The sequence below is a fragment of the Canariomyces notabilis genome (assembly GCF_033297395.1).
Source record: "Canariomyces notabilis strain CBS 508.74 unplaced genomic scaffold N656scaffold_1, whole genome shotgun sequence".
In the NCBI taxonomy this organism is placed as follows: domain Eukaryota; kingdom Fungi; phylum Ascomycota; class Sordariomycetes; order Sordariales; family Chaetomiaceae; genus Canariomyces; species Canariomyces notabilis.
The window spans coordinates 144926-158689 of record NW_027041823.1 but is presented as its reverse complement, the minus strand read 5'-3'; the positions used below and the strand labels follow the sequence as shown (position 1 = coordinate 158689).

Here is a 13764-nt window from a genome sequence, read left to right as displayed (position 1 = left end):
CCATCCGCTACCCGCCCTCAACGCCGTTTGTACAGGTTTTGTACACCATCCTGCTCGCCACGTCTCCACAGCAGTGCCCTTCTCCGGGAATGGATGGGCTGCCATCGGCATTCCACTCCATCCAACCGCCTCCCTTTGAATCCACATTCCGCTTTCATCCTCCAACAGGCCGACCCTCACCCTGAGCTTCATTCAGTCTTATGGTTCCGTCTCATCGCCGTACCCCGTAAGTTTCTTTCTCGGTCCGGTGGGAACTGTATGCCCCCCCTGGTAAGCCACAACAGCTTCTTGCCGGGGGCATCATATGAAGAGTAAAACAATAAAGAACAAGACATACCCGGATATGTCAGCGGAATGGGCGGCGCGTCTTCGTCGCCCAGCCACCGCCGTACCGGTGGCACGATGGCCAGTGTCAGGGGCCCGCACGCGCCGATGGCCACGGACCAGAAGTAGGCGGGCCGCTCGCGCGAGGCCCAGCGCAGGTACCGGATGGGCGTTGCCCAGAAGCGGGGGGATGTTGACATTGTCTTGTGGTTTTCTTCCTCTTCCTGTCTGTGTGTGTAGGAGGAAGGTGATATTAGTCCATGTTAGTGACTGGTCAAGACTCAAGGGTGAGAGGGGAGAGATGGTTTGAGATCATGGAGGAAAATGAGGCGCAAGTACCTGGCTGGGCTGAATGCAATGTCAATTGGCTTGCTGACCGGTTGCCTAATCACGCCAAGTGGGCCCGTAGTTACCAGCTGAAGCTGTTCTCGTTGTTGTCGTCGTCGATTGCTGTGAGAGCTCCGAGCTCAATTGAGCTTCGAGGTTCGTTCCCCAATTCCCAGATTGCGGCGAAACTGCGGTTACAAGACACCGCACTGCTGCTGTGGCCCGTGTGCTGCTGTCGGCAGAGGTCAGCCCCAGCAAGTGGAGAACCAAGCCTAGGCCCTGTCAGGTCTTGGCAAGGCTACGTATGCCGATTCATCAACCACTGCAGCAGCTGTGATTGTGAAAGTGCGGCCGTTGCAGTTGATGAGCGAGGCAAGCAAGGCGACTTCCGTGGCATGAACTCGACGACACGAGTTTCTACCACGCCGCTTTCTACTCCTTTCACTCTATAGGAGCGGATTGATATTCCGCCCAACATGCGGTCGCTCTTTTCATTATGCCTCTTTTTGCTTGCTGCCGTGGTCTCGGCCGTTAGCACCTCTGGCAACAGGCTGCTGGTGATTCTAGACGATGTCGCAGACAAGGCGAACTATTCCAAGTTTCTAGCTGACCTGGAGGGTTTGTGATATATGCTTGCGGGTTGGAGACCGTTTCTGGGCTGACCAATTGGCCACAGGCAGAGGATTCCAGCTCTCCTTTGAGACGCCTAAAAGCGAGTCGCTCACCCTGTTCCACCTTGGGGAGCGGACATACGATCATGTCATCTTCTTCCCAATTAAGACAAAGGGTAACAATAGTCCATCAGATCATTCGTTTTTCATGTAGTAGCTAACTGGTGACGGCAGGCCTCGGCCCCAACCTGACACCAAACATACTTGTCGACTTCCTCAATGCCAAGGGCAACATCCTCCTGGCCATCAGCTCCGGCATCGCAACCCCCAACTCGCTTGTCTCCCTCCTTGCCGAGCTCGACATCCAGCTCCCTGCCGACCGCACCGGGTTAGTGGTAGACCACTTCAACTACGATGCCTCCAGCGCACCCGAGAAGCACGACGTGTTGCTGCTCCCGCCTCCGGGCCGCCTCCGCCCAGACATCAAGGACTTCTTCGGCGCAGGCGCCGGCAGCAACGAAGTTCTCGCCTTCTCGCGGGGCGTGGGCGCTGTCCTGGGCACAGGCGAGCTGCTCACCCCGATCCTCCGCGCCCCGCGCACCGCTTACAGCTACAACCCCAAGGAGCAAGCCGAGGTGGTGGACGACCTGTTCGCGGCGGGCGAGCAGCTGGCGCTGGTAACAGCCTTCCAGGCGCGCAACTCGGCGCGCTTGACGCTGCTCGGCTCGGCCGAGATGCTGCAAGACACATGGTTCGACGCTGAAGTGACAAAGCCATCGGCCACGGGCGGACGAAAGGCGAAGACCTTCAACCGCGAGTTCGCTAAGCGCGTGAGCGGGTGGACGTTCAATGAGATCGGCGTGCTGCGCGTCAATTGGATCGAGCATCGGCTCGACGAGCCCGGTAATTCCGCGTCCAACGAGACCAACCCCAAAATCTACCGCATCAAGAACAACGTGGTATGTCGTCCCCTCCCCGCACCAAATCCTGCCCTTTAATCAACCATCCACACACTCTTTACCAGGTTGCTAACCGCGTGTAAAATCAACAGAAATATACAATCTCCCTCTCAGAATACGCCTGGACCAACTGGGAGCCCTTCACGCTCCCCTCGGACGACGACGCGCTGCAGCTCGAGTTCTCAATGCTCTCGCCCTTCCACCGGCTGGAGCTCACCCCGGAGACGGCGCGGTCCACGCCCGAGTCGACCGCCTACACGGTCCACTTCCGCCTCCCCGACCAGCACGGCATATTCAACTTCAAGGTCAACTACAAGCGGCCCTTCCTGTCCAACGTCGAGGAGAAGAACACGGTGTCGGTGCGGCACATGGCCCACGACGAGTGGCCGCGCAGTTTCGCCATCAGCGGTGCCTGGCCGTGGATCGCTGGCATCGGTGTCACTGTTGCCGGCTGGCTCGCCTTCTGCGCTGTGTGGATGTACAGCGCGCCGCCGCTTACGGATAAGGGGGAGACAAAGAAGACGCAGTAAAAGCCTGAGTTTGAAAAGTGACGGGCGAATGAAAATGTACGTGTATGCTTGCTCGCTGGGAGGAGTTGGTTGTGGGTTTCAGTAGTATATTTGGTTCTTGTACCGTCTATGTGCGGATGGTCTACAGAGATGTATCGTACTGGATGGCAGCAAGGTCACGTCCCATCTTCAACTAAACATAAACTAGAGGAATACACGGAAGGGCTATGAGTATCTTGCCATTGATCACTAGACACACTCAGTGTGGAGTGCTTGCGATTTGGATTATGACTTACATCTACCGATGGGTGAAGAAACAGTCAAGGTTCCCAAGGGAAGCTCAGGAGAATGCCAAAACAAAGCAAACGAGGCCCTCAGATTAGCTCTCTTATGTTCCCACTGACAACTCGACCTAAGCAGCCGGCTACCACGAATGGTGAGCCAGTCGTGCCGCGTCTGCTGCCTGCAAATTTGGCTTTTTGGACCTTCCGTCATCACCGGGCTCTGTTTGCTTTGCTTGTTGTGTATTCCCAACCCCTGCGATAGGAAAGAACAAGAAAGACACCTAAAAGGTACCCGCCAAGCCAGTGCACGCCTGAGGCGGATTGGCAGGTTCTCAGCAATGCCGTTGGCAGCTTCTCAGCATGCCGCTCGACGCCTGGGGCGGGTGGGGAGCTTCTTAGCCATGCCATCGACGCCAGGGGCGGATGGGGAGCTTCTTAGCATGCCACTCAATGCCTGAGGCGGATTGGCAGCTCAGCCAAGCCAGTCTACGCCTCAAGCGGGCCGGCCGGCTAGCCCCAAGGTGTCTATCTCTCTCTTCCGGGCTTGACATCCCCACCAAGTCGCTCAAGCATGGAACCTTCGCTCCATCGCTCGCTGCTCCGATTGAAAACTACTAAGTTGTCCCGTCATCGGTGCTGCGCAGACACGCCACGCCGAAAATCTGCAAGCCTCCCGAGCAGCTTTGAGAAGGGTTAGGAGGGGATACAGAGTGACGGCGTTGACGCCGGCGCACCTCTGGTGGTTGCGAGTGTCGTCATTGCAGCGAGGGGACAGAGCAGGCCAGGAACGCCGCTTGGCGTGACCTGCATGGGGTATCAAGCTGTACCTTAGCCTACGCCATGATAGACAGACATGGGAGGAAAGGACGCTGTGACAATAGGGTCAGGGATAAAAATCGATGGGGTAAAGTGGTATGAAACCTGCTCAGATATCCATTCTTGTATACCTCTCAACCTCGCCCGCGATCCGGTGTCTGAACGCATAACGCAATAAGACGATATGCCCCAGGGAACGGGATGAGTCAAGTTTGGGTGTAGCTCTAGACCCTTGGTTTCTTCGTCATTGCAGGGTTGATGAGCATGCGGGTGGCTTGGGTAAGCTGGCCGCCCTGGCATCGCTTGATGCTTGTCAAGGTCGCAACCAAGTTCCGGTAGGACTGGAGGATGTAGATAGGTAATTGCTGTTCAAAGAGGGCGGTGCTGGAGCCTGGAATTGTCTGTCGTCTGATTAGGCACAGATGCCAAAGGCATTCCAGAGTGTTTGCAGCTCGCTAATGCTTCATGCGAAAACTGCGTCCTCGATGTATGGAGATTGATCGTTGGCCTGAATGCATTGCGGGATGATATTGCTGGATGGTCAGTTTCCCGGAAATCAGCTTGCTGTCTGATATTGCGGAAAGTGAATCAAGTTCCTGAAAGAGTTAGGGCCGCATCGAAGAACCGAGCTACTGCAACTATAGTACTGAGAATTGAGTAGCTGAAGAATACCAGACTTTGTGAGCATCTGCTGTGAGCAGGGACAACCAGGCCAACAGGAGCCAAGTTGGTACTCGATGAGCCTGACCCTGTGACGATCGACGATTCCAAAGAAAGCCCATTTCTGCAAGTAGCTGGCTTGCCACGAAACTCCCGTCGATGGCAAACACCAAGTTTGTTGGAAGAATACTGAGGTGCAAAGTTGATCGGTGATGGGTGGGTGAAAGAAGAGACGCGAGGAAGCGCGTCGAGTTAAATAGGCCACTGCAAGTGAGCTGTTTTGCGTGGCTTGCCCAGTGCGCGCTGCCTGGAAAGTGCCATTGAAGCTCGTGCCACAGCGCCACAGCAGGTGCTACCCCACGACCAGCACAAGGCTGCGATGGAATTTCCTCATCAGGCAGCCTTGTGAATTGGATATGCGACTCCCCACAGCCCAACTTAACCTCCAACCTCCTCGCGCCTCCTCTAGGCCTTGGCCCATAGCAATACATTTCAGTACATATCTAAGCCCGGCAGTCAGACAGCATGGTTAGTCAAAATCCAAAATTATCAGCCAAGCAAAACGCGGCTTGTAAATACGTACTAACCATGATCCCCAGGCGCGCAACTCAGAGAAAGCGCAGTCGATGCTCTTCCGCTTCCGCGAAGCGCAGGCCGCGGACTTGGGCATCATTGACGCGGGGCGGAGCCGACGGCCGCGGGCTATTACGGAGCAAGACTCGATCCCGGCGTGCGAGAAGTGGAGGGGCCAGGTGCTTAAGGAGATCTCGCGCAAAGTGTCGCGAATCCAGGACCCGGCGCTCTCCGACTACCAGATCCGCGACCTCAACGACGAGATCAACAAGCTGATGCGCGAGAAGCACATGTGGGAGGTGCAGATCCGCAACTTGGGGGGGCCCAACTACATGCGCGCCGGCGCAAAAGTCTACGACGAGGCCGGCCGCGAGATTCAAGGCGGCGGGAAAGGGTACCGATACTTTGGTCGCGCCCGCGAGCTCCCAGGAGTCAAGGAGCTTTTTGAGGCCGCCGCTAAAGCTAGACACGAGGCAGACGAGAAGCCCCTTGAGGAGAGGGCCGACCTGCGCAAGGCGGTTAATGCGGCTTACTACGGATACGCGCCCGGGGAGGAGGATGAGGCGTTGTTGGAGTACGAGAGGCAGAGGGAGAAGATGGCTTTTGAGGCGCTTGTCAAGGTCGGGCCGGATGCCGCGCCGCCTGGGTGGGAGCCGTTGCCTGGCGACGTTGGGGACGGGAGGGTTTGGGAACTCCCTACTTTAGACGAGGTCCAGCAGGAATTGATTGATAGGAGGAGGCAGAGGCTCCTTGACCAATTATGATGGGGAGGAAGGTGCTAACATAGCATCGCCAAGAGGGACTGCAAGCATGGGGACGGGATGAAGGAAATTTTCGTTCTGTAGCAAGTATATGCATCGACTTGGCGGCGTTCAAAGGCGCGAGGAGTAACGGCTGGATACGTCTTGCTTCCAAGTTGGACGGGTACGGGGATTGATGTATTTCGCTGGCATTATGGGCAGGTACGGAAGGAGGCATAAAATAAGAAGTTCCCATATATATCATCGTCCGCACCTTCGTTCGTTTTGTGGGCTCCCGCTGGTATCGTGGCAAATGCTTGGGAGCAAGGTTTTGGTCTAGATTACTCACCCCAGCTTGAGAGGCATGAGGATTGGATGATGGATGAATGCAAAGACATGGGTGACTGTATGGTGAACTTAGAGTTACTATATCGCACCGGATGATACTGAGCCGCCAGCCACAACAGTAGGCAGATAAGTGTGCACACGTGGAAATAACGCCAATATTGACCTTGTATACCAAACCCGGATGCATTCAAGGTATTTCTAATCAAGGACAAGAAGTAATGTAAACCTAACAACGCCGCGGCCAGTTCTTTTCTATCCAGCCGGCCATCAATTCGGTAAAAGTCCCTTCCACATAGAGCTGCACGTCGTCCCTGTGGTAATCGCCTCCGTTGAGCCTCAGTGCCATCAGCACCCAGGGCGTGATGAAATCCAAGAAGACGAGGTCCACGGTTTCGGGGGGATCGCCACTGGATGGGAATGCCACCTCGGCCTGGATACAGTTTGGCACCATATAGAAGTTGATGCCCGCATGAATGGTATCGTCGCCGTCACTACCAATGTCGTCCCTGGTGGTGTACCCTTCCGTCAAGGGTATCCTATCCTGGCCATCTGCAAGTGGCTTTTGTTGCGCGTCTGAGTGGGCGCCAGACTCGGGCACTTGATGATGAATTATAGACTCATGAATGGCCAGCTGCTCCGGTATCGCCATGAACCGGTTGTCCATCAACTCTGGCCCCATGATCTGGCCAGCGCCGTTCAATAACCTGATAACCTTCTTGGCCATGGCATAAGGAACATCAGGTATGTAGGCAAGCACGCTGAGGAAAGGCGAGACGATGTACGTTGTGTCCCGGGTGAAAGCGCCCTTGAAGATGTCGAAGCGAATGGCACCCGTGTTGGCTATCACCAGGCGTGGTTTATCTTTCCGCGATTCGTTGACCGCTATGTCAGGGAGCACCTCCTCCTCTAGCCAGCTGTAGATGCTGTCCTCTCCTGGGTAAGGGGTTCGAGTCATCCAGTAAGTCTTGGGAGAGCAGCCAAAGGCGTAATCGAGATCCAGCGCGTCGCGTGCCTTGGCAATCATGGCCGACACATTGCGCCCATGCTCGGTTGGAAACGTCTTGCTGTCGAGACCCGTATGATGGTACATCCCCAGGAGATTGTTGTCGATATATCTACGGTTGAAACGCAGCGCAGTCTTCGCTTGGGGCGCCTCGGTGCTCTTGAGGTCGCCATCAACCGACATCCAGCCGATAGTCTCGAGGTATCTCCCACTAGCAAGCGCAAACGACCGCGAGTCGTATGCAGTCGCGTCTCGGATGTGGACATGGCCTCCAAAGAAAAGGATCGGGGTGGCGGGATTCTGGTCCCGGATCGCCCTGAAGATATCCTGGAATTCTTGCATCCGCACGCCCACATGGCCAATCACGACAAACAGGTCCGTCTTCTCTCTGATGGCGTGCTGAAACCATGTCTCCTTGATAGTCTGCCTAACGGGTTGCACGACAGTATTGTTTGCGTTGCCAGTGAAGTCGAAAAGGAAACCAAAGGCTACAATGTCAAGTTTCTGATGCTTGGTCTGAAACTTGCGATACCTTTGGGCCATTGGCATTCTCTCACCGGTCCTGGGATCTATGTAGTCGAGATTGGATGCGATGTAGTTGTCTTTGAAGTTTGGCACGGTGCGCAAGTGCTCGCCATCAGCGGTCGCGGCCTGGTAGAGCTCATGGTTGCCAGTGCATATTATGTCGATGTGCTGTTGGCGGAAGATATCATAGTAGTATTTGCCTTTGGGACTCGAAGCGTCGTACAATCCGTTGCCCTCGACGCGGTCACCTGTGTCAACGAGCAGGAGGTCGACGCCGTTGTCGTCGGCCCTTTTGCGCATGTGTTCGGCAAACGAGACATAGTCGCCCCAGTCTGCCGAGTACTGCGATTCCTGCAGATGGCCAGCATGCCAGCCATGCGTGTCGGTAGTGTGCAGAAAATTGAGTTTGCCCCAGACCAGGTCTCGCATGGGCCCAGGGACCGGTTGGACGGCGCCCGGCTGCGCTGCGGCCGCTAGCCTGAGAACATGAAGCGTGGCCGCAGCTATAGCGCCGCCAGTGACTTTCAAGCCCATATCGTCGGCGAAAGGTCGTCGAACCCCAATTTCACAAAATCCTTATGTAGCTTCAACAAAAAGGGTTCCAGGTTGCTGTCGAGTCAAAAACCTCCTCCGTTGCCGGGGGTATTGATGGTCGTCAAGGTTCCATGATCCCACTTCAGCGTGGCCGGGCTTCAGCAGGGGTACCCAGCGGTTCGGGCTCGGCACTCTGCTACATACGTGCCTACACTACACGTAGGTAAGCAAAGCTGCCTCTTCAACGAAACAACTTGTTGCAAAGCATTCCGCATGAATATCTAGACCGAATCTAAAGGCTAGCTGGCCTCAGATGGACCTCAATAAGTTTTGTGGATTAAGGTATCACTATCTTCACGGTTGCTCCTTTCAAGCTCCGTTCGAAGAACGTCGAACACAGGTCGTGGCTGTCGTCATTGCGCACTCGCAGTGGGCCAAAGGTGGGGTTACCGATTCAGTTCCCGTCGGCCATGCTTCGTGCCGGCAAGCTGGGAACGGAAGCAACGGGAGAGGTTTCCGTCCCGGTAGAAATCGCTCAGGAACCCAAAGCGAGCATGTCCTGATTGTGAGCCAACCCCTTTCCAGAACCGTTCGAGGTGCCAATTTCACTTCAGAAATACGGCTTGTGTTGAACCCAGCTAACTGTGTATTGAAGTACCTATGCGGCCTCAACGTGTTATCTCCATGTTCGAATAGGTATGCAGGCTCAGCCACCCTCGTCCGGAGGCTCCCGGGAGCTGTGGAGCTTCCGCCAAGCTTGGCCCGGGACCCGGTATATTACCACAACGGGACAACAACATTCTCCATTATCCATTATCCACGACCAACCTCACCAACACAGTATCTCCCGGCAAGACATCAAGTTAGATTTGCACAGGGCCATGAGACTTAAGAGTTTAAAGAGGTACTTTACACAGCTTTCCAGACATCACAGCAAGTCATTCTTTTACCTAGTCCCTCGAGTAACGTTGATAATGTTCCAGTATGTATTGTACAGTACAGTACTTGTATTTGTATGTATAGTACCATAGTTACGCGAGCTCGCGATCACCTTCCTAGCCCAGATAAGAAACCCATGTTTATCGGCCCGCCGGTTGACGTGGGAGCATGGGAGCGGGCGCCGGCTCCATTGCCCATTAACCCCGCGTTTCCCCTCCGCCCCTCCACCACATGGGTACCTCCAAACTGGTTTTCCGCGTGCGAGGAGGAGCACTGATGGGTACACGAAGCTTCGATGGGCAACCAGTCACCGAGGTTTATCTCGGCGGACCTCCTGCAGCTCAAGCCGCGTCTGGGACCTGAACCTGTCCCTTCGTGCTTGCCGCAGACGATCCTTCAGGGCTCTAGTATCCCACCCTTCCCCAAAGCCCGAACTTCTGCACTAGTCTGTTGTTCTCACGTGTCCCTCTTTCTATGGCATCTGACGCTACGCAGCCCATATATACATAGCTTGTCGTTGACAGGGCCTGTCACTCTTTCAAGTGGTTTGACAGGACGTGTATCCCGCTTGTCAAAGCTTTAGGTTTTCCCGAGTGGCTACTAGCGGCTTCATCTGACCTCACTTGTTGCTGCCGTCCGCCAATTCCCCACGGCGTCATTGCGCGGTTAGATGCCTCCCGTCCCGCTCGGCCATTGTCCTGACTTATTGCCACTCCTTCGCTCACTATCGTCCTGACACTCATCGACGTCCAACTAGGCGAGTTCACCAATACTTCAGAATAGTATCCGAGACATCGTGATGGCTACAGCGACTCCTGAGCGTGCCACGGCTAACACCCGTGCGGCAATTGATTCCCTGAGTGCAGAGGACTTTGAGACAGCCTCGATCCGCTCAGCTGCTCCCTCATATAGTGAGTGCATGTGACTATGACCCGCCAATCCAGGCCGGATTTCATGGCCGCGCAGAACAACTGCCCTGTGTCCCTATGTACAATACATACACTACCCAGGTGATCGCCCCTTGCTGATTCACCACCTGCAGCATCCGAAGCTCCATCGTACCACTCTACAGTGCCCAACCCGGAGCCAGTTCCGCCATATTCGCCACCGGCCCGCTCCACAGCTCCGGCCCAGTCACCTCCATCATCAGCCGGGGTCTCGTCCCTCCTCGGCCCCGCGCCCCAAAGTAGCGATGGCTCCTCTTCGCCAAGGCGGCAGGGTCTGCCTCCCGTTCCTACGGGACCGCCGAGGCACAGCGTCGCGCCGTCACTTAACCAGTTCCGCATTCCGTCGTGGTCGAGCGTCAGCAGCAACCCGACGGCGCGCCAGTACCACAACGTAGCCCTCCGGCGTGCAAGTGCCGCGAACAGCACGGCAAGCCTGGAAGGCGCGCTGAGGAGGGCCATGCTGGAGCGCATCGAGGAGGAGGAGCGCAACCGGTTCCGTCCGCTCGAGGACCCCTATCTGGTCGGCGAAGAAGCTGCTGCCCGGGCGCGGCGTGAAAGGCTCGCAAGGGAGTCCGGCGACGACATACTGATTCGCGAGGATCGGCGGTGGGATTGGTTTCTTGGTAAGCTTTCCTATTCTTGCTTTGGTGTATCTTCAAACGAGCCCCTTAATGAGGCATCATGAAGCATCTAAGCAATTGACAGGTGGCAATGGCTAACATCTTCCGCTCCTCCGCCTCTATTACAGCCCAGATGAAGGATCGTGAGCAGCGCGAGCGGAGCTGGAAGAAGTTCCGTCGTGATGTCGAGAAACGGTCGTATAACGGCCGGCTCGGTTTTCTCATCGGGGCACGCTTCTAGACGCAAAGCGCCCGGCGTGTATCTTGGATGCGCTACTGAGCACCGCCTGCTGCGTTCCCTTCTTTCGTTTTCCATCTTCGTTTCACTCCTTCAAGAAATTCTTTGGTTTTCGGGGTTTATCATTGCATTGGGCGGTTGTCCTCTTGTTATCGCAGTTGGGTTTTTTACGCCTCTCGCATACTCCGGCGCATCATATCCAAAGTCGGACTTGGGTTGCATGAATGATCGCATGTGAGGAGGTTGACAGATATTAGTATGACCACATTACGGTCAGTTATTGTGTTCTGGAACCATCAAGCCACAACAGGGGGGCTGACACCAAACGTTATGCCGATAGTTCAACAAGTGGTCGGGTGAGAACTGGACCAGAGACGATGTCAATGTACCCTCTCCTATATCCAGAGGAGAGTACAACTGCAGTTGTCGTTCGGTGGGTTCTGCCCATGAAAAGAGACCTCTCATGGAGCATGCGCTGCCATGAGCGGCCAACTGCAATTCAAATGATGACAATTCAAGTTCTGACGTGCCTGTCCTCAATCCGTGATCCATCTATGAATCGAATATCCGTCAACGCCAGGCCAATGCTACCTCAACACCCCTTTCAGCCAAGTAAGGGTTTCTCTTCTTGTATGTAATTCGTACACTCTGCCTGTTTTGTTTTAAAACACCGGCATGATACCTATTCAGCCCTTGCTCTTGGTGTTGAGGATCAGAGCAACAATCAACCTGTGGTTCCCCTTAGCATCAGCTTGAACAACAAGATATATCGGATACTTACCCGTAGAGCCCCAACACCTCGCCAAAAATCAGAATCAACACCATGCCGACAAAAATCCTGGACTGCAGCATGTACGCTCTGACGCCCTTATCGCCGACTATACCGATGGCATAACCAGCTGCGAGACCCGTAAGTCCCACAGCCAACCCGCAAGCCAAATGCATAAAACCGCTGCGCTGATGTTAGCATTCCCGTCATAATCCGTGATAAAAGGTCGGCAGGGAACGGGCGCACTTGAACAAGCTATAGTTTGACCCGGTCGTCGGTGGTTGCAGGTCCTGGGCGATCAGGACGGATATGACGAGCGAGTAGACGGCGATGATACCGGACATGACGACGGGGATGAGGCACTTCGCCGAGATACACCCAGTCAGCCCAACAAATATTCCGGTGAAACACGAAGAAACTGCAGCTCCTCCTCACCTTCATGATCAGGTCTGGCCGGAACTGGGCCACACCCGCGATGCCGATGCCGGACTTTGCCGTACCGTACGCTGCCCCTATGCCTGCGAGACGCGGTATGCTATCAGCGCTCTATCCGTAGAGTGGGAGCAGAGACACGGCGATGTTCCTCATGACAGATTGGTTTCAACGAGGGAAAGGAAACCGGGTCGCCCGTACTGCCAAAGATCATGGCCGCCGCAATGCCGCCCTGTCGTGAATGTCCGAGTCAGTAAAGCTGTTGGTAGTGTTGAATAATGAGAATATGCAGCTGATGACAAGCCGTCGCACCTACCATCCCAATGAAGGGTGCAAACTTGGGACTCAACTCCGATTCGGCCATGGTGCAAGGGGAGCCTGAAATAGCAACGAAATAGAATCGGTGTAGATAGTGGCCCTGTAGCGCGGACACGCAGATAAATGGGCCAGGCGCTCGCAGAAGCTCAAGCTCGATGTCTGGGTTCTCGAGATGCGCGCCGCACGTCTCGCCTAGGAGGCTTCCAACTTGGAGGTCCAACGGTTATGCCAAGAGAAGTCACGTGATGAAGCACATGCACGTTCCAATTCCTGCTCAGTCACCGAAACGGAAATTGCAGCCAGCGCCAGCAAGGCAAAGAATGTCAAGTCTTCAACGGATCTTCACGTTGGGTTCCTGGACCTCCTGTATCATCGAGTCGAGTCGGATTGTTTCATACTCGGTTCACGTACGGAGGTATGTACGGAGTACTGAATGATGTATTGCATAACGAGATTATCGAACCTAGGTCTCCGTTTCTACGGTTTAGAAACCTCTCTTATAAAAAGCCCCTAACGTTAGAAAACGATCCCGGCAGTTGATACGTGGCTGGCAACTTCACTTGCAATGTACAATACAGTACATACAGATCTCCATGGTTATTATACCGATACTGCCCTGGAGTACCCGGATGACCAGTTGAACTCTTGGAGATCCTTGACAGAGCAATCCCATCTAGATAATTCTGAAGGGCTAATTTTCCCCTGACGGCGTTTCTCTTACCCCCAGTTGAGTGCTTCTGAGGTCTCCAATGACCCGGAGATCCAAAGATACAGGGGAATCTGAAAGCTGATCTGCGCCACACCCCATCAGCCAGTGACGGGCTGCCTCTAACTTAGTGGATCGCGAAACGCATGTCGGGTCTTGCAAGCTGCGACGCCGCGTGGCAGCCCGAGGCGCGAGAAAACCTTGAAAATACTTAACATTGATTCTTCGTCTGTATTGTAAATATTTCAACCTTCTGCTCGTAGATGGAGCCTTTGCTTTCGGAACGTCGGATGCCATCGCTTGCGATTTCCCACAGCCAGACTGTGCGGTGAAGTTGTGAACAGCTGGAAGCGGTAGGCCTGTCGGCTTGTTCCACCGATCCCACCGATCCCAGCGGCCAGGCCGGACCTGGAGTGTGCCACCTCAGGAGCCGAAAATTGTCGTTACAGTAACTTTAGGGGCCAGCAAACCCAATCACCAATCACCCAATAACGTCACCCGCCGGGCGTATCACAAAGCGGAAACATTCTGGGAAACAACGTCCCCTTTCCCACCCTCGAGCCACCCCAACATCTTGAACAA

The 13764-nt window shown here is 54.9% G+C and overlaps 6 protein-coding genes across 6 annotated transcripts; 3 read left to right on the top strand and 3 right to left on the bottom strand.

Moving 5' to 3' along the window:
* Positions 1–198: 198 nt before the first annotated feature.
* On the bottom strand, positions 199–811 carry N656DRAFT_742802 (uncharacterized protein; the record flags this gene model as incomplete). The annotated part of the gene is made up of 3 exons (XM_064812841.1): positions 664–811; positions 338–552; positions 199–254 (listed from the first exon to the last, which is right to left on the bottom strand). The coding sequence occupies exons 2-3, from the start codon at positions 522–524 to the stop codon at positions 199–201; spliced, it is 243 nt and encodes an 80-aa protein (XP_064674543.1). The 5' UTR covers positions 525–552; positions 664–811.
* A 284-nt stretch (positions 812–1095) lies between these two features.
* On the top strand, positions 1096–3113 carry N656DRAFT_772971 (Dolichyl-diphosphooligosaccharide-protein glycosyltransferase 48kDa subunit). Its single transcript, XM_064813970.1, has 4 exons — positions 1096–1269; positions 1328–1438; positions 1497–2221; positions 2314–3113. The coding sequence occupies exons 1-4, from the start codon at positions 1128–1130 to the stop codon at positions 2749–2751; spliced, it is 1416 nt and encodes a 471-aa protein (XP_064674542.1). The 5' UTR covers positions 1096–1127; the 3' UTR covers positions 2752–3113.
* Positions 3114–4892: 1779 nt separating this feature from the next.
* On the top strand, positions 4893–6192 carry N656DRAFT_721106 (putative pre-mRNA splicing protein). The gene is made up of 2 exons (XM_064812484.1): positions 4893–5018; positions 5090–6192. Exons 1-2 carry the CDS (start codon positions 5016–5018, stop codon positions 5825–5827), a joined length of 741 nt encoding a protein of 246 aa, XP_064674541.1. The 5' UTR covers positions 4893–5015; the 3' UTR covers positions 5828–6192.
* A 185-nt stretch (positions 6193–6377) lies between these two features.
* Positions 6378–8213, bottom strand: N656DRAFT_785849 (uncharacterized protein; the record flags this gene model as incomplete). Its single annotated transcript, XM_064816469.1, has 1 exon — positions 6378–8213. The coding sequence occupies one exon, from the start codon at positions 8211–8213 to the stop codon at positions 6378–6380; it is 1836 nt and encodes a 611-aa protein (XP_064674540.1).
* A 1738-nt stretch (positions 8214–9951) lies between these two features.
* On the top strand, positions 9952–10960 carry N656DRAFT_764291 (uncharacterized protein; the record flags this gene model as incomplete). Its single annotated transcript, XM_064813318.1, has 3 exons — positions 9952–10063; positions 10195–10722; positions 10848–10960. 3 exons carry the CDS (start codon positions 9952–9954, stop codon positions 10958–10960), a joined length of 753 nt encoding a protein of 250 aa, XP_064674539.1.
* Positions 10961–11581: 621 nt separating this feature from the next.
* N656DRAFT_721098 (V-type ATPase) lies at positions 11582–12525 on the bottom strand (the record flags this gene model as incomplete). Its single annotated transcript, XM_064812483.1, has 6 exons — positions 11582–11686; positions 11739–11909; positions 11973–12088; positions 12162–12244; positions 12360–12390; positions 12475–12525. 6 exons carry the CDS (start codon positions 12520–12522, stop codon positions 11644–11646), a joined length of 492 nt encoding a protein of 163 aa, XP_064674538.1. The 3' UTR covers positions 11582–11643.
* Between the last annotated feature and the right edge of the window lie 1239 nt (positions 12526–13764).